This window comes from Pseudozyma flocculosa (assembly GCF_000417875.1).
Source record: "Pseudozyma flocculosa PF-1 unplaced genomic scaffold scaffold00026, whole genome shotgun sequence".
Lineage (NCBI taxonomy): Eukaryota > Fungi > Basidiomycota > Ustilaginomycetes > Ustilaginales > Ustilaginaceae > Pseudozyma > Pseudozyma flocculosa.
In genome coordinates this window covers 372,335-395,967 of record NW_006920894.1, presented here as the reverse complement: position 1 = coordinate 395,967, position 23,633 = coordinate 372,335, and the positions used below count along the sequence as shown (strand labels likewise).

At 64.1% G+C, this 23,633-nt stretch overlaps 7 protein-coding genes across 7 annotated transcripts; 5 read left to right on the top strand and 2 right to left on the bottom strand.

The window, feature by feature from the left end:
* Nucleotides 1-152: 152 nt before the first annotated feature.
* PFL1_06496 (uncharacterized protein) lies at nucleotides 153-2,020 on the bottom strand (the record flags this gene model as incomplete). Its single annotated transcript, XM_007884037.1, has 8 exons — nucleotides 153-195; nucleotides 300-543; nucleotides 666-910; nucleotides 995-1,143; nucleotides 1,239-1,324; nucleotides 1,412-1,527; nucleotides 1,632-1,815; nucleotides 1,942-2,020. 8 exons carry the CDS (start codon nucleotides 2,018-2,020, stop codon nucleotides 153-155), a joined length of 1,146 nt encoding a protein of 381 aa, XP_007882228.1.
* A 971-nt stretch (nucleotides 2,021-2,991) lies between these two features.
* Nucleotides 2,992-5,699, top strand: PFL1_06495 (uncharacterized protein; the record flags this gene model as incomplete). Its single annotated transcript, XM_007884036.1, has 5 exons — nucleotides 2,992-4,608; nucleotides 4,752-4,972; nucleotides 5,090-5,300; nucleotides 5,405-5,507; nucleotides 5,620-5,699. The coding sequence occupies 5 exons, from the start codon at nucleotides 2,992-2,994 to the stop codon at nucleotides 5,697-5,699; spliced, it is 2,232 nt and encodes a 743-aa protein (XP_007882227.1).
* A 1,269-nt stretch (nucleotides 5,700-6,968) lies between these two features.
* On the top strand, nucleotides 6,969-10,393 carry PFL1_06494 (uncharacterized protein; the record flags this gene model as incomplete). Its single annotated transcript, XM_007884035.1, has 5 exons — nucleotides 6,969-7,331; nucleotides 7,421-7,524; nucleotides 7,621-7,757; nucleotides 7,877-9,245; nucleotides 9,367-10,393. The coding sequence occupies 5 exons, from the start codon at nucleotides 6,969-6,971 to the stop codon at nucleotides 10,391-10,393; spliced, it is 3,000 nt and encodes a 999-aa protein (XP_007882226.1).
* A 3,088-nt stretch (nucleotides 10,394-13,481) lies between these two features.
* On the top strand, nucleotides 13,482-15,671 carry PFL1_06493 (uncharacterized protein; the record flags this gene model as incomplete). Its single annotated transcript, XM_007884034.1, has 2 exons — nucleotides 13,482-14,171; nucleotides 14,268-15,671. 2 exons carry the CDS (start codon nucleotides 13,482-13,484, stop codon nucleotides 15,669-15,671), a joined length of 2,094 nt encoding a protein of 697 aa, XP_007882225.1.
* A 620-nt stretch (nucleotides 15,672-16,291) lies between these two features.
* On the bottom strand, nucleotides 16,292-18,144 carry PFL1_06492 (uncharacterized protein; the record flags this gene model as incomplete). The annotated part of the gene is made up of 4 exons (XM_007884033.1): nucleotides 16,292-16,522; nucleotides 16,615-16,767; nucleotides 16,889-17,292; nucleotides 17,382-18,144. 4 exons carry the CDS (start codon nucleotides 18,142-18,144, stop codon nucleotides 16,292-16,294), a joined length of 1,551 nt encoding a protein of 516 aa, XP_007882224.1.
* A 792-nt stretch (nucleotides 18,145-18,936) lies between these two features.
* Nucleotides 18,937-20,571, top strand: PFL1_06491 (uncharacterized protein; the record flags this gene model as incomplete). Its single annotated transcript, XM_007884032.1, has 1 exon — nucleotides 18,937-20,571. The coding sequence occupies one exon, from the start codon at nucleotides 18,937-18,939 to the stop codon at nucleotides 20,569-20,571; it is 1,635 nt and encodes a 544-aa protein (XP_007882223.1).
* Nucleotides 20,572-21,287: 716 nt separating this feature from the next.
* On the top strand, nucleotides 21,288-23,386 carry PFL1_06490 (uncharacterized protein; the record flags this gene model as incomplete). Its single annotated transcript, XM_007884031.1, has 4 exons — nucleotides 21,288-22,250; nucleotides 22,350-22,829; nucleotides 22,929-23,262; nucleotides 23,352-23,386. 4 exons carry the CDS (start codon nucleotides 21,288-21,290, stop codon nucleotides 23,384-23,386), a joined length of 1,812 nt encoding a protein of 603 aa, XP_007882222.1.
* Between the last annotated feature and the right edge of the window lie 247 nt (nucleotides 23,387-23,633).

The following is a 23,633-nucleotide window of genomic DNA, read 5'->3' as shown; positions in this document are numbered from 1 at the left end:
AGCAAGAGGCGGGCTGAAGGCGGATCGAACGACGAAGGACGAGGGCGGCGACGGCAGCAGTAGTGTTACAGGGAGGGACTGGGTTGGAATGGGAAGGGAGGCTCGGAGGCTTACGATGGGGACAGAGATGCGGATAGATGCGGACCGTGGGCCTATCGCTTCGCCTCCTTCAACCTGGACTTGAAGCGGTTGAGCCTGCAGGCGCGGGGAAGGGTAAAGGGGGATAGAAGGAGAACCTGTCAGCCGGCAAGCCGGGGCAGAAAGAGGCACGAGACACACGCGGCTGCTGCGAGACTCACCTCTGGTGGTTGGCCAGCCTGGCCTCGTGGCTGCTGTCGCTCTTCTGGCCCGCCGTCGACTGCGGCGCGACGCGGAAGCCGCTGGTGACGGCCTGCGGGATGCTGACGTTCCTCCTGCCGTTGTCGATGATCTGCGTCGAGGTGAGGCCCTGGCTGTTCGACATCTCCGGGTGCCACTCGGCGGCGGCGACGTGGCGGTCGCGGTACGAGGCGGATCGCTTGAGCACGGGTCGAGACCAGACCTCTGTCGTGGAGCGGGAGGCGAACGCGGGACACAAGGAAAGGTCCGGAGCAGCGAGAGCAGGCAAGGAGAGGTCAGCAAGAGCAGAACAAGGGAGCAAGCCGAACTGGAGCTCGGGTACGAACCAATGAGGTGCTCAGCGATCCTCTTGATCCTCGGCTCGACTCGCGGGCACATCGAGTAGAAGACGACGACCTTGCCCAGCCCGCTCATCTTGAGGCTGATGGTGTCGATCGACATCTTCTCCAGGATCTGGAAGAATTGGTTCTGGATGTTGAGCGCCGGCAGACTCTTGTCGGGCAGAGGCTCGAGCCACCTCTTGACGCCCTCGAGCAGGTTGTTGTCGAGGATCGACTGCTGCAGATGCGTCCTGAAGGGTGCAGTGCATTGAAGAAGCCATCGTAAGACTTATGCCCCTTTGACTTTGCCCTGTCAAGACGGGCCAGGCACCTACTTTTGGAGCGTCTGCACCACTCGAGGCAGAAGGCGCAGTTTTGCCACGGCGGGCTTCTTCAGCCTGTTGGCCTCCTCGTCGTCGTCAGCTGCCATGACCATCTCCCTGCGCAGGGCCGATACCTCTTCGTCGGCGAGCAGATCGAGATCCTGGAGGTGATGATAGTCGAGCAGCGACGGCGCGAGAATCGCGGTTAGCCTTGGGCCTCCGCTGCCGCTGCCAGGATCGCCAAAGCGTTGCTCACATCTTCGCCGGCGCGCTTCCTGGGCGCCTTTCTCTTGCCGCTCTTGAGCGCCTCATCGATCAGTGCATCGGTCCTCGACCGGCGGACTATCGCAAGTCGGTCCAACGGTGGGTTTTGGAACGTTCAGCAAAGCTCGCGATCCGCGCATCGCCGACTGCCTCGTTGACACTCACTGTCCTGCGCCGACATTTCAACCCCTTCTCCCTCGTCCCCGCTGATGCCATCCGCATCGTCGCCCGAGCGTCTCGGCGGGGCATCGGGAGAGTGGTGCCTCTTCTTCTTCTTCTTCCTGTGGGATGCAGGGCAGTATCGACCGGGCATCAGCATCCGTTTGCGCGTCTACAGAGGCCTTGGGGGCGCTGAAGGCGGTCGAGGGGAGGCCAGGCGACTCACTTTCGGGGCATGGAGGACGCCGCTTCATCATCGTCACCACCTGCCTCGTCGCGCTCGGTCCGCTGGAAGCTGGGCAGCGCCTCGTCCTCTTCTCCGAACGGGTCTTCTGTGGTGGGCGCTCCGTCCGTTGGCACCTCGATGTGAGTCTGTAGCTCGTCGGCATTGGACTCGGTCAGAGCCGGTGCTGTGGTGCGTAGAAGGTCAAAGACGAGACGAGGAGAGTAATTCAGGCCGGAAAGAAGTCAGATCGATCTATTCTCCGAGGCGTCATGGATGCAGCACCGAGAGGCGCTGCGCGATTGACACCCACGCTCGTCGGGACCTTCGTCGTCGCTGTCCCTGCCAAAGATCTGCTCGTGGGTAGCCTGTTGGTCTTCTTCGTCCGCCATGTCTGCGAGTGTCTTTGACGCTCGTACGCGAACTCGAGGCGGGACGACGATTGGTGGTGGTGGAGGAGGTGACGACGGTGGAGGCTGGCGTCGGCGGGGGAAGTTGTCGTCGCTGGACGTCGAGAGGAGACTTGGGAGAACACGAATTGGGGATCAATTAGCAGCGAAAAAGCGGCGCGGGCAAGCCCGATTCCCGTCGACCGAGCCTCCTTGCTGGCCCTTGCGGCGTTGGGCTGGCTTGAGCGCTCACACTTTTTGGCTGCCCCCTGATGCGGGGAGCTGCAGGCTGCCGTCCTCCCTTGCGCCTACGTCTTCGGTGGTGCTGGCGAGGCTCGACCGACGGACCCTGGCTGTCGAGTCGCGCTCCCCGACCAGCCTGCGCCAGCAAGCCTTCGCTCCTCGCGCCATCCGTCACCGTCTGCTCTTCCAGCCCAGCGCCAGCGCCAACGCCACAGCTGTCGACCCAACCCCAGCTCACCAACTACCCTTCCTTCGACCCCGGCCCGACAACCGTCGGCGTGACGAGGCCATTGACATCGGCTGACGCCCGCCGCCCTCTAGACCAGACGCTGCGAGCTGGCTCGCCCGGATCAACCGCGACACACGACACTACAGTCACAGTCACTTGGCGGCTAGCAGCGGCGATTCGGAAGCTCGGAGGTGCTCCCGTCTCCTCACCAGGACCGAACACGCTCCCTGTCTCTGAGATTCAGGGGTCTAGGCGCTTTGTGCAGCGCGCATCTGGCCTTTCGGAAGGCGAGCCGACAGCGAGGCGGTTACACGTTCGTCTGCTTGCAACTCTCAACCGCTGCCAAGGCCTGGCCCGCCAGACCCACGCCTTTCCCAACATTTCCACCCTTCCACCATCACCATCACGATCGCTCGGCCTCCGGACCGACCCTTGATAGCATCACCACGAGCACGAGCACCAGCACCAGCACGAGCACCAGCATCAGCTACATCTGCATACGATGAACGCCCTCACCGAGGCCAGGAGAGCCAACAGGAACACGGAGCGCGTCCAGATCAAGGAGGCCACAGAGACACGCACCATCCTCTTCGAGTGGCCGCTCACGAATCTCAAGTCCCACTTCGACTCGTCAAAGTCCGATGCAAAGTCCAAGGTCATCAAGTCGGTCCCCTTTGGAGGTGGCAGGTGGACCGTCCTCTTTTACGCGCAGTCCGGCATCGACCAGTTCTGTTCGCTCTACCTCAACGCCGAGCCGTCACAGGAGGAAAGGAACCAGGCCGTCGAGTACCGCGGCCCATCCACGCCGGGCGAGAGCGGCGCGGTCAAGGAGGACAAGTGGGCCAGGGAGGGCCTCTACGGCTTCACCTTCCAGATCCAGACCATCGACCGGGCCACCATCCTCGGCACCAAGGAGGCCCACGACCATGCCTTTTCCGACAAGACCTCGAACTGGGGCTGGGCCCAGTTTGCCAAGCGCGACGCCGTCTACTACAGCAACTCGGCAGTGAGGGCCGCCGATGCGTTCCTCATCAGTGTCAGCGTCACCGACAGCCCCGAAAGGCCGCGCATCCAGCGCTCGCTCGGCCACACTGTCCCGCCGGTCCTTGTCCAGGCTATGGGCTCGCTGCTCGACGATCCGGACCACAGCGACATCGTATTCGTCATCCACCCCCGGCGCCGCACGCCCAATGGCAACCGGCGCCCCAAGCAGAAGGTCTACGCCATCAAAAAGATCCTCGCGGCAAGATGCGAGTACTTTCGCGACATGTTCGAGGGCGGCTTCCTCGAAGCCGAGACGGTCGGCACGTCCGACGACGACGACTCGGTCGCCTCACCGCGCTCGTCTCCCTCCAACGACCGTCAGCAGAGCCCGCTTCGCGGCGGAGTCGGGACGCGGGCCTCGCCGGCGTCTGGGGCCCGCCAAGACGGCAATGACTTCGACGACGACCTCGACGACGACCAGTCTGACGCGATCCTCGACGATTCGGACGAGGAGCTCGAGTATCTCGAAAGTCGGAAACTCGACCTGGCAGCTGGACGTGACCAGTACCTTGGCCGAAAGAGCGGTATCGCTGGTGGCGCCCACAATGCCTCGACCGAAGAAGGCTGTGGCCGCCACGGCGACAATGACGATGATGACGACGATTTTGTCGACGACGACGAAGTCATCGCCGTCTCTGGCGGTGGCGGGGGCGGGGGCGGGGGCGGTGCTGACCCCGGTGATGCCATGGCAACAATGGGCGATCAGGACCAGATCGAGGAGTACATGGACACGTCGTCGTCCTTTCCCGCGTTTCACCCGGGCTCGCCGATCCAGCCCCTCTCGGCTGGCGCCGCCTCGTTCAGCGTAAAGGCCGAACCTGGCAGCGAAGGCGTACCGCAGAGGCAGCTCTCGGGCGGCCGCACGCAGCCTATGGACAAACTCGACGCCTCTGGCTCCTCCGCAGATCGGGCGATGGTCCGTCAAAACTCGGTCGGTCAGAACACACGGCCCGAGATCCGCACGCCACAGAAGCCTCAGCCGACCCAGAAGAGGTCGCGCGCCAACACCTTTGAGACCCACGACAGCAAAAAGGTCGGATCCAGCTTCGCATCGCAGAAGAAGCGCCGCAAGGTGGTGAGTACATTGCGCAGGGCGACCATCGCGCGAGGGCGGCGCTCGGCAGACTGTCGGGTCGCAAAGCACGCCGTCACCATATCGACGTTCGACTGACGAAACTTCAGAACCCACGTCGTGTCCACAAACGCTTGCCGGTCCAGGTCGTTCGCGATTCCGCCTACCTCACCTTCAAAGCGCTCCTCTACTACCTCTATACGGACACGGTCGAGTTCTCGCCGCTCACATCGAGCTTCCTGTCGACCGAAGCGGCGGCCGAGGAGTCCAGCTCCGGCAGCGGCGTCTGCATGGCCAATGGGGACGTGCGCTGGGGCAGCAGCAGCACAGATGTCTTCAACGACGAGATGCGAAAGGCACACGCGATGTAGGTGTGGTCCCTATCCTCGTCCTCGACACGACATGCACCCATACACGTCAAACCTCTGCCGACCTCGTCATTCCTTTCTGACCCCTTCCAACGTCTTCGCCTTTTCCTCCCCAGGCGCAAGGAACACATCGACATGTGGTGCGCACGCTTCCCCGACAAGCCCGTCCCCTGTTCGGCCAAGGCCATGTATCGCCTGGCCGACAAGCTGCAGATCACCGACCTCAAGCGACGCGCGCAGGAGCACATTGCCAACAGTCTGACGGTCAAGAACATTGTCTGGGAGGTCTTTTCCGGCTTCAACACGCAGTTCAAGGACATCCGAAAGGTGAGCACGAAGGCGCCGTGCGTGGGATTGATGGTTGGCGCGCCTCGGGCTTTTATCGCTGATCGTAGGCGCATGACGGCTGCTCCGTTCCTGGCGCGCTTCAGATCGAGACCGATTACCTACTCAAGCACTGGAAGGAGGTGAAGAAGTCGAGGGCGATGAAGACGATCTTCTTCCGCTCCAGCGCGCACCCGGGCCTCGCAGAGGGTAAGTCGGCCGTGACACCCTTGCATGGTCCTGATCCGACGCGCAGCAATGCAACGGATGCTGAACCGAGCTCCCCATCACCGCGCCCATCACCGCCGCCCCGCTGCAACAGTGTGGCCTTACCTGCTCAGCCAGCTCGAGTACAAGGCGACGCCCGACGAGGGCGCCATCGAGGCCTCGGACAGCGAGTGATCTGCGCGCTGCCTGGCTCTCGCGGGCCAACGCCGGGCAGCTTCGCATCTCGGCATGCCTGCCCGTATCGCGCCCGCCCCGTCGCGCCACAGCGCTACCATCCCTTCTCCGACCAAACTTACTTGTTTTCCATGACCGTTTCCGCACCGTTTCCGCCCCGACTAATCCGTCCCAGCATGTCAGCAAGAATTCTCGGCGCCCTCATCTGTACAACCCCTCTTCGTCTAGCAAGCCAAATGAACTCCTCTCCACTCTACGTAGGATGTGGGGCTGAGTGCGGGCCGCGGGAGAGACGGTGGGGCCCGCTTCTGCTTTTGCTCCGCCGCAGGCTGAGCCCCCTGCGCCTGGTCATTTGAGCGTCCGATTTGAAAATTTTGAATTCGACCAGGCCCCCTTTGTATTCGCCCTTGTGCGATCGGGAAGTCAAGGCAGGCGGGGCGGATGCTGCACGCACGTCCCCCACCGCACTTGTCTCTGCCTGGCCTGGCCTCCCTGCCTGGCTGCTGGGTCTTTCAAACGAGCCAGAGCGCGGGCGGGCGGGCGAGCGGGCGGCCGGGGGAGAGAGCAACAAACACACCCGGCCGGTGAGTGAAGCAGGCAGGCAGGGCCCCTCTTTGACTCAGGCAGGCAGGCAGGCAGGCAGCTGGGCCGGCCAGGAGGTGGGCGAGGTCGTGCGGGTCTCGTCGTCGAGGTGGAACGCACGCTGCGACGCACCGTACGTAGGTTTATCGCCGACGTCTCCGCCAGTCTTCCAGCACGCCTCTTGAGGTCTGCCAGCCACCATCACCACCTCCCTCCGACACCATCTCCCGTCGAGACCATCATTCCGGTCTGCGCCAGCTTTTCTTCGACAGACAGGCGCCGGCACTCGTTTTCTCGTCGGCCGTCCCTGGTCGGTTTCTGCATCTCGTCTTCGGACCCGCTAAGCGCTGCGCTCAACAGAGCCATCTCGGGATTCGACGTCTTTCTCCGTTCCTCGCTCAGACCACCATCCGACGTCTCTACAAGCATTCCAGCATTGCACAACGGATCAGCATCATCGACAGCTTCTCGACGTTCCGACACCTCTCCACGAGCCTACCACCAGCATCGATCGCTTTGCGCGGCCACCCATCACGCTCGTCTGATCGACGCGGATCGCTCGATCCTCGAAAGACCACGGGCGATCGCTCATCGGCAGAGTCTTCCTTGCCCGCCCTTCCGCCTCCGCTTGACCGACGTCAGCTTCAGGGGCGACAGAGCTTGGCCTAGCCCGCCATCCTAGCTTCGATGTCGGGGATGCAAGGGAGCTTCGCTTTCCGCAACATGGGCGGGATGCAGGGCAACCAAGGGGGCGAAGGAGGCCAAGGCATGTTCATCAGCAACAGCGGCAGCATGATGCTTGGTGGAGGCGGTGGAGGCAATGGCGGCCTGCCTGGCGGCCAGCCTGGATCTGGTGGGCTTGGTGTTGGCGTCGGTGCCGGCAACAATGGCCAAGGGAACGGCGCCAACGGCGTTCCCGCTCAGGAAACGGGCAACTCGGTCGCTCCGGCAGAGTATACGCTTCCTGGCATCCTACACTTCCTTCAGAGCGAATGGCGAAGGTACGAGCGCGATCGCAACGAGTGGGAGATTGAGCGCGCCGAGATGAGGGTGAGTGCTTGCGACCAGATCGACCGCAGGCCTTGGCGCAGGAGCCCCCCGTTGACGTATCTTTACTGGGCCTCCTTCAATCCGTGCAGGCCCGGATCGCTCTGCTCGAAGGCGAGAGGCGGGGCGTCGAGAACCTCAAGACTGACTTGATGCGTCGAGTCAAGATGCTCGAGTATGCCCTCAGACAGGAGCGGTAAGTCCCCAGCTACACTCGTCCTCCTTGCCAGCCCTCAAGGCGGAACGATGCTGAATGTATCCTCACTCCCGCTTCCGCTGCACTACACCACAGCTCAAAGTACCTTTCGTCGAGCTCGGCCAGCGCATCGACTTCTCAGCCTGCGGTCGCCAAGAACCCTTTGCTCCAGGGCCTCGAGAAGTCGACCTCTGCCAGCGGACGAAGCTCGCCGGCGAGGAGCGAGGACATGCGTAAGTACTCACCGCTGCGTGACACCGCCTCCTGTCGAACCAATTGTCGTCCGACGCAGACAGCGCCGCTCACACACGCGCCCTGCCATGCCTCCCTCCCTCTTGACTCGACGAGATAGCAGGCCCCATGGACGGCGGCACCCTCCATCTCGCGAGGGGCACCGGTACCCTGTCGTCCCTCTCCTACAACCCCAGCACCATCGGAGCCGGCACCATCAACGGCAGCACCTTCGGCAGCACAGGTACCGGCACCATCGGCGGATCCAACCTGGCGGCTCAGCTTTCGCGCGCTTCTTCCGGAGCCAAGTTCCCGCAGTCCCGCGCCAAGAGCCGCGACTACCTCAAACAATGCCTGCAGGAGATCTCGTACCTGACGAGCGCAAGCACGCTCAATCCGCTGCCGGACCGCGGCGTCGCAGCCTCTGCCAATGCGGCTGGCGGGGCCCAGGCGCAGGGCACACAGCAGCCCCGACCTCGCATGACGATGCTCGAGAACGTACCAGCCACCGCGCCTGCATACCAGGAGGTGCAGGACAGGCCGGCGAGCGGCTCGCCGCGTCGTGGCGCTGGAACGGGAGCGGCATCTGGCGGCATGGGCACCCAGAAGGGCGGCAAGATCGGGCGTTCCCCGCTCTACGCGTCCGAGCCGGTGCCTGAAGAGTCGGCCGAGGACGAGACGGCTGACGAAGCTGGCGGAGAGGCAGAGTCGTCCAAGAACGATGTGGACCCGCTTGGCGCCGTCTCGGGTGGCAGTATCGTAGCCCGCGACGCCTTGACCGACGAAGCTGGCTCGGCACGCGGCGATGCGACAGATGCCGCTGCAGAGGGCTCGACCGCGCACAACAGCGATGACTCCCAGCAGGCTCCTGATTCGGGCTCCGGTGAACACGACGAGACCGCCATGTCAAGTTCGTCGTCTCAGGGCTCCGACTCGTCCGACTCTGCCGGCTCCTATCAGTCATGCGGATCTCGGGGGTCTTCGAACGACAGCATGACGGATCCCGAGCGAGACGACGACGGCGAGCAGGTCACGGCCATCTTCAAGCCCGGCGGACGCGATTGGGAGAAGCTCAAGGAGGCCGGACTGAGGGGCCGGGAGAGGCGGGAAGAGGAGCGAAAGAGGCAGCAGCAGTCCGACGATTCTGCCATCGTCTCGGAGGCGCAAGCTCAACTCGCCCTCACCACCGAGCGCGTCAACCAGCTCATGAGCCGCAGCGGGCGCAACGTCGGTGCCACCGCCGACAAGCACGAGGAGGACGAGCTGGCCAACCTCAGCTTCAACCCCGAGGACGAAGAGGCGGCCAAGGCTGCTGCTGCCGACGCTGCTGCCGACAGCCAGATGTGGAAGTCAAAGAAGGTCCTCCGCAGCCACCTGGACGCCGTCCGTGCGGTGGCCTTCGACCAGTCCAACCTCAGCCTGATCTCGGCGTCGGATGACAACACCATCAAGTTCTGGAAGCTCGACCCTCAGAGCATCAACCAGCCCAGGTGAGTTGAGCTTTCGGGCGATTTGCAGCAGACCACGCCCGCAGGTTGACTGCGTTGCGCGGGATTGTCGAGGCCCCCAAGCTGACAAGCCTCGCCCAATCTGCTCCCATCCCTCTTGCAGCGGCAAGGCGGGCGCGGACAGTGATCCGCTCGTGACTTTCCGTGGCCACTCGGCCGCCGTCACCTGCCTCGCCGTGTCCCACCATCAGCGACGCATCTACAGCGGCAGCATTGACTCGTCTGTCCGCGTCTGGCAGCTGCCAGACAGCAACGTCGAGGCCTACCCGCCGTATGACAAGTCGGTCGAGCTGGGCTGTCTCGTGGGCCACACTCAGCCGGTGTGGGACCTTGCGCTGCTGCCGGACAAGTCAGACGACGAGGCCTACCTTGCCACCGCCTCGGCCGACGGCACCATCAAGATCTGGGCGACTCAGCAAACCGACAGCGGTAGGGCGCCTGCCGAGCTGCGTCTCAGCTGGGACTACTTTGGCGTGGACCCGCCGAGCGACGTCAGCAAGGAGCGCGAGAACCTCGAAAAGACGGGCGGGCTGCCGGTGCCGACCTCGGTCGACATGTGCCGCTCGGACCTGCGGCTGTGCGCCGTTGCCTATTCGAACTCGGTCGTCAAGCTGTTCGAGGTCGAGACGGGCAAGCAGGTGCGGCAGCTCAAGAGCGACCAGACCTACGACAACACGCTCAGCACGCAGATCAACAAGCTGGTCACACACCCGACGCTGCCGCTCGTCATTACGGCGCACGAGGACCGCTACATCCGCATGTTTGATCTCGATTCGAGCGAGTGCACCCTCTCGATGATTGCCCACCTGGATGCCGTCACCTCGCTCGACATTGACGCCTCGGGCCTGACGCTGGTATCGGGCGGGCACGACTGCAGCGTGCGCTTCTGGGACATCGCCGGCGGCTCTCTGTCTCCGCGCGAGGGCCCCAATAGCAGCGGCAGCGGCGCTGCTCCCGCGACCGGGTCTGCCGACGAGGTTGTCTCGAACGGTACCACGGCCGTCTGCCGGCAGGAGATTACCTCGCACCGTCGCAAGGCGGCCGAAGGCGTGCTGGCCGTCAAGTACCACCCGACGGCGCCCTACTTTGCATCGGCCGGCGCCGACGGCGTCATCCGCATCTACGGATAGGAGCGAGGTGCCGTCTTCGCTGCTTGCGACGCCTCGACTCTGCGGGTCGGCCCCCCACGCTCCCTCTTGTCCCCCGCCCCTCCACGTCGTCTTCTTCCACTTTGCTTCCGAGTTCCCCTTGTGTCTGGTCCAGAACGAATCACCAACGCTTTTCCTGTTGCCATGCGTGGATTGAACTGGTCGAACAGGTGCCCGGTCGGGACGACACGGGGCAGCACGGACCTCGTGGCGAGGCCTGACCGGAACGTACGGCTGACCGTTGCTTCCGGAGCGGAGCGGGGCCGGGTCCGAGGTGCTGCCCTCGCTTGCGTTGGGTTCGAGGGTCAAGGCGGAGGAGCCGACCGCTGGCTTGGTCGCAGTAGTAGTCAGGGGGGCCCAAAGAGGAGACCCGGGGTTCGTTGCGTGGCTTTGCTGCTGTTGAAGCAGGTGCTGACGACGACGTCGTCTTGCGAGATTTTTGCGTCGGGCTACCCGTACTCGAAACGCTCGGGCCATTCCACAGACGTGCCACCGCCCACCGGGCGCCGCGGCGGGGGGCACCGTGCGTGCGTTTCCTGAGCGGAGCGAGAGGGGCCCTTGCTTGCCTGCCTGGCCTCGAGATGCAAGGTGCACGCCCTGACCCCCTCAACATCGTGGTCCCGCTCGTCAGCATGCTGGCCTGCCTGCTCTACTGTTCGGTCGCTCTTTGGCCAGCTCGTCTCATTCGCAGCCGCCGCGCTGCGCTGCTCTGCTTTGCTGGCACTCCCACCACCAAGCGGAAGCGGGAAGGCGGCGCCTCGCTCGTCGGCATTCCGGAAAGGGCGGTCTGAGCGCCTAGCTTCTCGCTCGACTCTCCTTTGATCCCAGACGACGTCGAGCTCGGACCGCTCCCGCGAGCCCTACGTCGGCCGTCATCTAACCTCTTAGGGCGGGGGCGTGCGCACAGGCTAAGGTGAGGTTGTGGCGCCTAGAACGAGAAAGCCAGATAGAGGCCTACGGACGATCGATTGTCGTCGAGGCGAGACCGTCGGTCGCCATGCGCCCTCCCTCATGCTTGCTTGCTGGGGACGGGCAAGATCCTGCAGGTGCCTCACGAGCCCGCGCAAGCAGAGCAGCCCTGCTTGCTTTGCCTGACCTAGCCTGTGATGGCTTGAATAGGTGAGGGGCCAGCGCACGCAGTCAAACCTAGCTTAGCTTGGAGTTTGGGGCGGTCTATGGGTTACGAGGGCCCACGGCGTTCTGCCCAGAAGGCTTACCACTAGCTAGAGCGGCGTCCAGCGTAGCGGGTCCGGGCGACGGCAAAGTGGACGCCATCTCGTTCGCCAGACGGAGCATCGTCGCTGTGCTTGGATGGCCCACACAGAACAGAGCTACGTAGCAGCGTCACAGGTGTCGGTGTGAGTGCTGCTGTCGTTGACATGGAGAGCTCACACCGGGCCCAGCTAGCATGGTCGGTTGACGGGTCGATGGGCAGGAGGGGGGTTGAAGCGGTGCAGGTAACCCGGCACGGAGCTGCGCCAGGGGAGTGGCGGCAACTGCAGACCTGCTTTGCCCTGCCTCGCCTTAGCTTGCCTGCCTGCCTCGCCCCGCCCTGGCCTAGCCTGCCTGGCCTCACCGTCGCCGTCGTCGCCGCCGTCGTCGTCGTTGCTCTGGTCGTCGTTGTCGCCGCCACCCGCCCGGCTGGTGCATGCTGCACGCACCTTGCCTGCCAGCCTGCGTGCGTGCGGCACGGGCATTTTTCTCCCCTGCCTCTCTCTTTCTTGCTGGCGTGTGACTGGCCCAAGGCCGGCAGGGCAGGGCGGGGCAGGACCGGCCGGAGGGCAAAGGGCGGGCGGGGCTTTTTTCGAGCGCAGGCAGGCAGCAGGCAAAGTGGGCAGGCAGCCAGACGCAGAAAGGGAGGCAGGCGGCCAGGCCAGCCAGCCAGCTCTTTGGCCCGCCGCTTGGCTCGCTTTGCACGAGCCCCCTCGCCAGGCCAGGCCTTCTGGTGGCTCCAGCAGCTGACTCGCTCCCTGCCCGTACTTCTTGGCTGGCCAGCATGGCGCCCCTCCTGGCTCCTCTTCACCACCACCCATCCTTCGCTCTCCCCCCCGCCTTCTCCTAACGACTAGGATCACGTCCACCCACCCGTCCGTCGCTTCGTGCCACCTTTGATTGCCGTCTTCACCACCGCCACTCTCCTCCTCATCACCACCACCACCACCACCACCACCACCACCACCACCATCATCACCACCAGCGACCCCCCTCTCCCACAGCTTCGGCGCATATAACTCGTCTCACCATCTCCCCCATCAACGAACGCCACGCAACGACCTCAGTGTCCTGACGCTCGCGACGACGGTACGACTGCCTCATACCCCCGCAACCGCTTTGGTCTCTTTTTCACCCGACGCATCGCTGCGCCCGCTCGACGCAACGCCCCCCCCAGACCTGACTGAACCCACTCACTAGCAGGTCATCAGCCCGCGACTAGCCAGCCTGGTCCTCTCTCCCCTCGCATCCCGCTTCAGCCCGTTCATCGGCCTCTCGCTTTGTCCACTCCATCTTCGACCTTCATCGACCCTCGACTAGGCTCCCTGTTGCAGGCACTGGAGCTCGTTCCCTTCAATCTCGTCTCCATTTCAACACCTTTCCCCGCTGTCCATCCGGCCAGCAGCTAACCTTCTTCCCGAGCTGCTCGACACACTCCACTGCAAGAGCCGCACCGTCTTCCCGTCTTTTCTCCGACCCGAGCGCAAACAGCATCCACCGCCCCGTCCCTTTTTCATCGACGCATCAAGAAAGCCGCCCCTCATCCCTGTAGCAATCCTCATTATTCTTCCGAACGGCTTCTCCTCCCATTAGCAAGCCTCGCATTCTCCTCGCTCGCGGAGACGAAAAAGGCAGGGCAGCTCATCCCAGCGGCCTTCCAACCCTCTCTCGTCTGCTGTATTTCTGCTGCTAGCCGACGCTTCGCTCCCGTCGATAGCCCTCTCGCATACTCCTCTCTCCTGTTTCTGGCTTCAAGCCCCATCAGTTCGGCTCACAAGACTCCCTTTCAACAACTCAAATCTCACCGGCGAACTTCCACCAGCTATCTGCCAACCGCCGAGCCAAGACACACGCAGCCATGACTGATCAACAGCTCGAGCGCACCTTCAACTCGCTCAACCTTGGCGATTCGCAGCAGGAGGCCCAACACTACGCCTCTTCCCAGAGGCAGCAGGGCTCGGCTTCCCTGCGGTCGCCCACCGGCCTCGGCCCCACCGACCTTTCAGGGCACAGCAACGGCTTCTCGCAGCAACAGCAGCAGCAGCAGCAAGCGTCCGCGGCGGCCGCCCAGAGCGCCTCGGCTCGCTTTGAGCGCTTCTTTCCCTCGTCTTCGCCCGGTCAGACGGCTGCGCAGCCGTCCGGTCTTGCCTACAATAGCAACCTCGGCGCCAATGGCGGCCTCGCCGGCAACAGCGCCTTTGGCGGCTTCGGCCACAACCTCGGAGCCGGTACAATTGGAGGAGCTTCGAGCGGCAGCGGCAACTTTGGCTCGACTGCCGGTGCACGCAAGACTTCGCGCGCAGGCATCCCTTCGCAGTGGGGCTCAAACACCGACCCTTCGCTGAGCCCAGCCTCGGGAGACTCGCCGCCGACGTCGATGGCGTCGCCGGCCAGCTTCTACCAATCGCACGCTGGCGCCAACTTTGGCCAGCCGGCCCCCGGCTCTCTGCTCGCCAACCCTGGGATCGAAGACGACATCATCCCCACCGCCATCGTCGTCAAGAACATCCCCTTCAGCGTCAAGAAGGAGCAGCTGCTGCAGATCATTGTGAGTGTGCTGCACGGAGCTTCGCCGTCACGAAGCCTCGCTCGTTGCTAAGACATCGCCTCTTCCCCGTCTCTGTCGTCGCGTCGCTGTCGACAGGAGGACCTTTCTATCCCGATGCCGTACGCTTTCAACTACCACTTTGACCAGGGCGTCTTCCGCGGCCTTGCTTTTGCCAACTTCCGCACTGGCGAGGAGGCCGACGCAGTCGTCGCCGCCCTCAACGGCTTCGACGTCAGCGGGCGCAAGCTCCGGGTCGAGTACAAGAAGGTGCTGCAGGCCGGTGAAAAGGAGCGGATCGAAAAGGAGAAGGCCATTAAGCGGATGCAGAGCATGCAGCTCGAAAAGGAGCGCGAACGCGAGAGGCGGCGCCAGGAAGAGTATGGCGCCAACGCCTACCTCATGCCCGGGGCAGCCGTGCAGGGCTACATGCCCAACGCCTTTGGCGACGTGAGCAACGGCCAGTCGCACGCCTTCGATGGCGGCAGCATGGGAGGCCCTCGCGCCCCGCTCACTGCCGACACTCTCAAGGCGGTACCCAGCGCCTCCAGCGGGCCTGCCATTGGCGCTCCCTCGGAACTGTCCTCGAACGCGGCGGCCAACGCCAAGAAGGAAGAGCTGAACCTCAACGACGCTGCCACGCTCGAGATCTACTCGAGGGTGCTTCTGTTCAAGGACGACCGCATGCGCGACGAGCTCTCGTTTTCGCGGAGCCTCAGCCCGCTCGAAAGGCGCACGGTCCATCTGGTGGCGCAGAGGCTTGGTCTCTACCACTATTCGATGGGCGAGGGCGACGAGCGCTACGTCATTGTCACCAAGAACGAGGTGCCCGCCCAGAACAAGCCTCTCCGCACCCAGGCCTCGACCATCGGACGCTCGCACCGCGGCGGCGGCGACATCTATGGCAACGGCATGCTTGCACCCGGAAGCAGCGCCACAATGGGCCGATCTGCGCTCCGCATGAAGAAGTCAGCCCCAGACATGAAGCGGGCCCTCGGATCGGACCGTGACGGCGTATCGAACGGAACCTACAGCTCCGGGATGCTCGCACCCGGCTCAAACAGCCTCGCCGGACGTCGCTCGCAGGTCAACCTGCGCGAAGGCTACTCGGCGACGATGGGAAGGCGGCCGCAGGCGGGCGGCGTTGGAGGGGCTGCCGGTCTGCAGAGCCTCTTCGCTTCTCCTTTTGACGTTCCCCCTGTCCCGTCGCTCGGCAGCTCTGGCATGGGAGACGGCAGCAACGGCGCCAACGGATCGTCGCCCGGCTCCAACCTCCTGCGACAGCCTCGCGGCCCGCCCACCCCTGGCTCTTCGGAGTCGAGGAACTTTGCGCACCGCTCCCGTGTCCAGGTCAACGGCAACGGCAACGGCAACGGCAGCAGCGCGACGAGCCCGCAGGCGTCCACGTTCCGCCTCCACGTCGACGACAGCAAGGCCCATGGCCACTCGCACATGGGCTTGGCCGACGTCGAGGCGACCACCCACTCGCCGCTCGAGATCTGAGTGCAGCCTCGTCTGCCCCTTTGGCATCCTCCAGGCGACAATCAAGCGCACGAGAAGAAGAGTAGGGTGCAATAACCCGCTGTCCCATGTCGCAAACACATCACAGCACCACCCCCCATCGCGGGCGGCAAACTGGGCAGCCTGGCCCGGGCCGATCCTCTGGCCCTCGTCCCGGCCGGGTCCTCCCACACAGTATCCACATGACCCGTCGAGTCGTCAATCTGTCGTCCTCTCCATCCCGTCCATCCCCTATCTTATCCTTCCGTCGACCCGATCCCAATCAGATTCTCCAGAACAACGCTAGCGTAGGTTCCCCTCTTTGTCACTGGTCCAAGCAGTCGAAATTCCAGAGTTCCCCATTTCTCCTTTCTCCCTTTCGGTTCGGCCGCCTCTGCGTGGCTGTTCGGGCTCGCTGATCACGCTCGCCGGCTTCCAGCAACGGGTCGCGGCGCATGGCTGCTCGCATCTCCGATGCCAAGTTCGAAAAAGGGCGTGGCGATTGCATTCGAAAATAAGGATAACCAGACGGCATCATCGCATCGAGATCGACCCTTGCCCCGGTCCCCAGAGACGGCTCTGGTCTGACGGTACGAGCACCGTCCTGGGTCTGTGTCTGGGTCTCAAAAGATGGCTGCGGCGTTGGCGGTGCTTGCGACGCCGCCGTAGAGGTTGAGGGGCCACGAGGAGAAGAAAAACGTCCAGCGGCGGTGCTGGGCCGCGTGCTGGGCCAGGGCTTCCAGGTCAAACATCTCGCCGATGGGCATACCCCACAGCCCCAGCAGCGTCTCGTGCAGCATCGCGTGCTTGGGCAGCGAAGGTCGCGCTTCGAAGGCTGGTGCATCGCCGGCCACCTGCGGTGCGGTCGACGGGACCATGAGTGGTAACGTCAGTCGAGTGCGGGAGAGGGGAAAAGGGGATCATGGAAGCGAGCACGAGTACGTACGGCGGCAAAGTGGTTGTCCCACAGGAAGGCCTTCATTTCCTCGCTCTGGTCGACGCCGGCAAAGGTGAGACGCTGCACCCATTCCTTGCGCTCCTCGGGCGTCGAGTCGTAGTACCGCACCGTGAACCCGGACCGCACCAGCAGAATGTCGCCCTGCGGGTTCGCGCAAAGATCGAGGAGAAGCCGGAAGCGTCAGTCGTGTCAATCAGGCCGGGTATTGATGGCGGCATGCATGGCCAGTCGAGGTTCATGGCAACGCGCGGCGGCTGCTCACCTTCCTGAACGTGACGCCCTGCGCCTTGGCCGTCTCCTTGAGGTCGTCGACGGTGATGAAGTAGGTCTTGCTGGGATCGTAGGCGTACTCCTTCCACCTCTCGTGGCCGCCGGGCTTGCTCGAGAGGTAGGCAAAGACGTCGAGCAGCACCCCTCGTCCACAGACGCCGCGCTCGGCGAGATGGTGGATGCCGAGCTGGTTCCGCTGCCGGCTCTCCTCCGAGTTGAGCTGCTCGGGCGTGGCACCCTGCGGCTCGCGGTTGGCAAACGTATCCTGCAGCGTCTTGCGGTCCACGCCTCCATAGAAGCAGTTCAAGGGCATGTGCCCCATGTGGCGAAGGCCGTCCCACTGCGATCCCGACTGCGTGTTGAGGTGCAACGTGTCGTCAGTGACCGGCACCGAGTCTGGAGCAGAGATGATCGTGTCGGTCGGTGGACATGTCAGCTGCGGCGCTGTGCCCAGTCTCGTTCGGGCAGCTCTCACTCCGACTCACCTTCGCCGCGGTTGACGACGTCCTTGCCCTGCTTGCGCAGGTCCTCGACGGCGGCATCGCGCGGCTTGGTGTAATACTCGCCGCCCTTGCCCTTGATCTCGTGGTGGACCGCCTGGCGCTTGAAAAAGGGGTCTTGGGGCAGGTGAAGGGGCCAGTTGAGGCTGATGCGCGTGCCGGTGCGCACCTCGTCCCGCGCGCTTCGAGCGACGACGGCGTCGGTGAGGAGGTTGGTGGTGCCCAGCTGGTCTCCCTCGCCCCAGACTGACCAGGCGCATCCTGGGTATCCGCCCTCGCTGGGCAGATCCTTGTACCTGGGGAGGTGGTTCCACTTGGATTTGTCCTCGGCATGGGTCGACTGCGAGACCGACGCGTAGTGAGAAGAGGTAGACGACTGGGTGGCTGTCGAGGTGGCCAGACCGAGCTGGGTGGCGATGGCGGCCAGACGGCGGCGCGCACGCAGGGGCGACTCGTAGTGGTGGCGTTCGTCGTCGTGTGAGGCATCGCCGCTGGAGGCTGAGATGGCTTCGACGGCGTCCTTGCCCGAGGCGGCCATCGCGCTGAGGATGCTGGCCGACTGCCTTGCCGTCACGCTGGCAGCCGAAGTGACGGCGTTGGCAGGGGCTGATGCGCTGTGCGGGTTGTCGCCGTGGGTCTGGGCGGGTTTGTGCTGCTCATGGTGGTAGGAGTGCGAGCTAAAGGCGCGGCCGATGAGCTCCTTGATCCTCTTTCGCTTCGAGAGCTCCTCGTTGTCGTCGGTCTTCATGGCGAGGGGTCGGTGCTAAGGCTGGAGGCGGGTATGGGCAGGGCGGGAAGAGACTGTGATGGCAGTGAGGGCGGCTGGCTTCCCGTTTCGAGGATGATGGAGGAGGAGAAGCGGTCGAGGTTGGCCGTGGGGAGGAGAGGTAGAGAGCTGGGTGCCAGCCGGTGCCAGCAGCATCGAGGCGGGGGGGGGGGGGGGTGGGGTGGTCCGTCCGCTCATGCGTGGGGCCGGCTGCGTGAAAGGCGAGCCGAGTGCCCTATGGTCGAGGCGGCAGGGCCAAGCTAGGGATCGGAAGCCTCTCGAGCTCTCTGGCTCAGCTTGCGTGCCAGGCCAGGGCGAGCATGTGGGGCCGCCCGCCCAGCTGGTTATGTGGGGCCCCGCCAACGAGCCGCGGCCGCTGGCTTTTGTCTTTTTCTTCTCGTCCGAGAGAGCTGCGTCCGGCAATCTGGCTCTCGGTCCACGCCCAGGAAGAAACCACCAGCGCGCAGAGGCAGCGTCCCCAGAGTCGGGCAGGCTGGTACTATGCTCAACCTCCTTCACTCCGATCCTCGACGTGGCCTGCCCTCAGCTCCTTTTGCATCTGCTTCAGCCCTACCTTCGCGCATGGGCAAGGGTCACATCGTCCCAGCACGGCTCCATAGAACAGCCACTCGCTTCTTCGCACGCCAGGCTGCATCCGCTTTGCGCGTCGCCCCACCGCCGCTGGATCCACGTCGCTTCAGCAACCTGCCGCCTGCCGCTCCTGGCGCATTACTCGGCCGCATCGCGCCTCTCGCCATCCGTACAAAGGTCACCATGGCGGCACCTTCTTCCTCCGACAGAGGCTATGCGGCCGCCGTCGATGCACTCAACACGCTGCAGTCCAACGCCGCAACGCTCGAGGCCATCCGCAAGAATGGCGGAAAGATGAACGACCTCTTCATCCCCGAGATGGTCGAGTACGTATCCCGCATCGGCTATACCCAGGACGACCTCAACAGGCTCAACGTCGTGCACATCACCGGCACAAAGGGCAAGGGATCCACGTCGGCCTTCTGCGACTCGCTCTTCCGACAGCTCGACGTGCACAAGCCCGGCGGCCAGCCCGCAAAGGTCGGCCTCTTTACCTCGCCCCACATGTGCGCCGTCCGGGAGCGCATTCGCATCAACGGCCTACCGATCCCCGAGGACATGTTTGCAAAGTACTTTTGGCAGGTCTGGGACAGGCTCGCCGAGAACCCGCAACGCAAGCACGAGATCACGCCGCTGCGCCCTGTCTACTTCCGCTTCCTCACGCTGCTCGCCTACCACGTCTTCCTCCAGGAAGAGGTCGATGCCACCATCCTCGAGGTGGGCATCGGTGGCAAGTACGACTCCACCAACGTCGTTCCAAAGCCCCTCGTCACAGCCATCACCCAGCTCGGGCTCGACCACACTGCGCTACTGGGCAACACGGTCGAGGAGATTGCGGTGCAAAAGGGCGGCATCTTCAAAAAGGGCGCACCAGCCCTTAGCTGGGCCAGGCAGCCGGGCAGGGCGATTCAGGAGCTGGAACGGGTGGCAAAAGAGGCCGGCACCCAGCTCGAGACGGTCGACCTTCGCCCCGAGATCTCGACGGGCGACATCAAGCTCGGCCTGCCCGGCGTCCACCAGCGTTCGAATGCGTCCCTGGCGGTGGTCATCCTGGAGCGCTTCCTCGAGAGCGAGGCAGCCAGAGCCGTCTTTTCCGCGCCTTCGTCTTCGTCGGAGCCCAGCCAGTCGCTGGCAGAGTGGCAGAGGCGAGGCATCGAGCAGGCGAGGTGGCCCGGACGGTGCCAGACGGTGCCTTCCAAGCAGGACCCGCAAGTCACGTGGTTCCTCGACGGTGCGCACACGACAGACAGCCTGTCAGTCTGCCTCAACTGGTTTGTGGACTCGCAGCTGTCGTCACCGGCCAAGCAGAAGCAGAGGACATTCATCTTCAACTGCACCAACGGTCGATCGGCGCCAGAGCTTCTGACCGCCGTCCTTTCGCGCATCGAGTCGGACCTGGAGGCGCAAGGGGTGTCGCCGAGCTCTGGCGACGAGGGCGGCGCCTACCCACGGGCGCGGGGCTTCTTTGACCGCGTCATCTTTTGCACCAACATCACGTTCTCTAGCGGAGGATGGGCGAGCGACTTGGCGTCCAAGGCGATTGATCCCAACGACCTTTCGGCGCTGGTGGTGCAGCGCGACCTCGAGTCGGCGTGGAAGTCGCTGCTGGGCTCTGGATCGCCGGGGCCCGAGGTGCTGATCAAGGCGTCGATCCAGGATGCCATCGGTCATGTGCGAGAGGTGGCGAGAAAGGCTGGCGACGGCGTGACACAGGATGTGCTCGTGACGGGCAGCCTGCACCTCGTCGGCGGTGTCATGGCCCATCTCAAGGAGGAAGGCAGCCTGGACGACGCGCTCGTCTCGACCGTGTCTCCTTGAGCGACTCTAGGGCTCGACGTGGTTGCCTGCAGTAATGGAAACTAGAGACAGCTCGCCCTCGCCAGCCCGGAATGGCCAGTCGTGGGTCAGGACGTTATGCGTTTGTCCCAACTCCAGAGACGAGCGGCGTGCGGGACCGATAAGAGACAGATGGCAAGCAACCTGGGCGAGAGGCGAGGACCAGCGAGGCGCCGTCGAGTCAGAACGCACGCGTACATACGGAGCCGGTGACGGTCTGAAACGGAATCAGATAACGCACGGGTCCCGGCCAGCGCGCGGCTGCCTACGAGCGCGAGTGCAGAGCTGGCCGGGCCATGGCGCCACCTCTCTGCAACGCAACCTCCACACGCTGGCTGGGCCACGCAAGGCAAGGCGAGGCAAGGCAAGGCAGGCGTGCAGGCAGGCAGGCAGGTCAGCGTCGGGCGCTGGCCGGCCAGCGCTCGGCGACTCACAGCCGCGCCACCCGTCATCCGGGCGGTGCCGGCCCAAACCCACCTCCCGCTTATCTGAGAGGAGGCTCCCACCACCGGACAAACCCCCCTGTCCTGAGTGCGCGGCTCTTTCACATTTCACCACCATCCAAACACATCCACAGAGACAATCACACAAGCTACCGCTGCTACACTCTACCTTCAGCCGGACCTATACATCGTCGTCACCTCTCCTCGAATCGCAAAGGCAGCTCGAACCCTTGACGCCCGCCACAGCCGTCAGCCATGCACGCCTCTGCCAGAGCTTCCACGTCCGCCTCGAGGCTGGGCCGCGCTGCCGTCTCAAAGGCGCGACCTCATCCGCCCTTCTATGCCGTACCGTTTGCGGGCAACCTCGCTGCGCAACAGAAGCGAAGCTACGCCGTGCCCGTCAACCCGGGCAGCTCGGTCGACGCCATGCTCGGCACCTCGGTCCCACCGCCACCTCGCGAGGGCGCAGAGATCCAGACCTCCAAGTACTACCGCCCGAACAACCCAAACGACCTCTCCGACCTACTCAACCCTTCCAAGTCGAACCCCTTCGGGGCCAAGAACGATCGCGGCTCTGGTGGCCCCAAGCGCGACGGCGGCGCACGGTATGCAGAGATCCAACGCATCAAGGGCACCGCCATCGGGGCTGAGCGCAAGGGCACGCCGATACCTTCGCGCGACGAGATGCTCGACGAGATGTTCAAGCGTCCCTTCCGGGAGCTCGAAGAGTCAAAGGACATCGTCGACCGAGAGCATCCGCATCCCATCGACGCCATGAAGGGGAGAAACGAGCTCGACGAGCGCGTGCTGGCCGCCGCCAGAGCACTCCACGCCGCCGGCACTCTGTCAAAGACGCCGAGCGCTGCCACCGACAAGGAATCGGCACCGGCTTCCAAACTCAAAGCAGCGTCCATCTCGGAACTGCTCGACCTCTTCGAGGAGCGGGCGGGCGCGCAGCTCTCCATCGAGCTCCCCTACGAGTCTACACCATCCGACTCGCGCAAGGTCAAGCTCACATCAGCGTCGAGCTCCGAGGAGGAGCTGCAGCATGCGCAAGACGACGGTGTCCTCCTGCTTGCCTACATCACGAACCTCCATGGAGGCAGGGGCAAGGAACGCATCAGCGTCTGCTCTGGGTTCGCAATCGACGGCGGTGACCGAATGGCCGACAACGAGGGCGATGGCAAGGGACACCTCGTCGTCTCCTGCGCGCACACGGTAAGTCTCGACAATGCTGCCTCTTGAAGCCTTTTCATCGCTTTCCACGGCCACAGTGCCCTGACCACACCCTCGTCTTGCTCCTTTGACTGATTACAGCTGCGTGCGGCCGGATTGAGTGCGCCCAAGTCCAAGTCGGGCAAGGCGGCCTCTGCCAGCGATGACGCCAGCATCGCGTTCGCCATCACGAGGACGGGCGCCATCTACCCGATCCGCACCCTCATCAGCAGTCTGGGCGCCTCGGACATCGTCCTTCTTCAGCTCGGCGAGGAGCCGCTGACGCTGCACGAAGGCGCCCGACCCAGCATCCGAACGCTGCCGATCTCGCCCTACCCTGCCACGGTCAACACGGAGCTATCAGTCTCGTCGTTCTGGGGGTGGGAGGACGACTCTGGCGCTGTACTGCCAGCCTACAGCTACGATGAGCAGCAGCAGAAGCTTAGGGCTTCACGCTCGCCGCCACCGCCCGCTGGACGCGAGCCTGAGCAGGTCAAGCTCGAGAGGGATGACGCCGGCCGATCGCGCTGGGGCCGGGCTCGACTGGTCGAGTACAAGGACCCTTGCGGTGGTCAAGCTCTCGTGAGTCTCGCGCGCCTCGTCGGGCTCGTCCTACAGCTCCCGAACTTGCACGCTGACCCAGCACCGCTTCCTCTTTCTGCACTGCCCGTCGCTCCCTAGGTGGGGACGTACGACGAGCTGGCGCAGCTCGACTACAAGCTGCTGATCTCCTCGCCAGCCAACCCGCCCGCTCTGCAGGGCAACACGGCGATGCAGATGTCGTCGAGCGTCAGCGCGTCGTCGCAGCCTACGGTGGTGGCCACATCGGCGACGTCGTCGGGACAGGCAATGCCGCGTCGTCAACCGCTGCCCAACTTTCCGCCCCCCGGGTCGTCGGGTGGTCCCGTGGTCGACGTCGAGTCCGGCAGCGTCGTGGGCGTGGTGCGTGGCCACAAGATGAGCCCGCTCGAGGGTCGGCGGGGCGACGCGATCCCTGCTGAGAAGATCTTTGAATGTGAGTAGTCGCCTGGTCGGCAACTCGATTCCACAGGGTGGCAGCCGAGCTGACGCCGCGTTGATCGCCTTGCCCTGTTCGCATCGCAGTCTTTGCGCTGCCCGGCCTTGGCAAGAAGAACTAGCCGCTCGTATCTCATGCTGCCTGTACATTCTGTGCGGACAAGAATGCCATCCCTCTCACCATACCTCGATGTCGATTGGGTGTGACCGGCTGGTCGCAGAGCTCCTCGTCTCTTAGCATGCAAGCTGGCGGCGGGGATTTCTGGCCTCGCATCAATGAGGCGAGCGCATGTGTCCAGACGATTCAGGCTGCTGCACCCTTGAACCCTCCTGCCTGACTGATTGAGTGAACGCCGGTGGTCAAGGCGA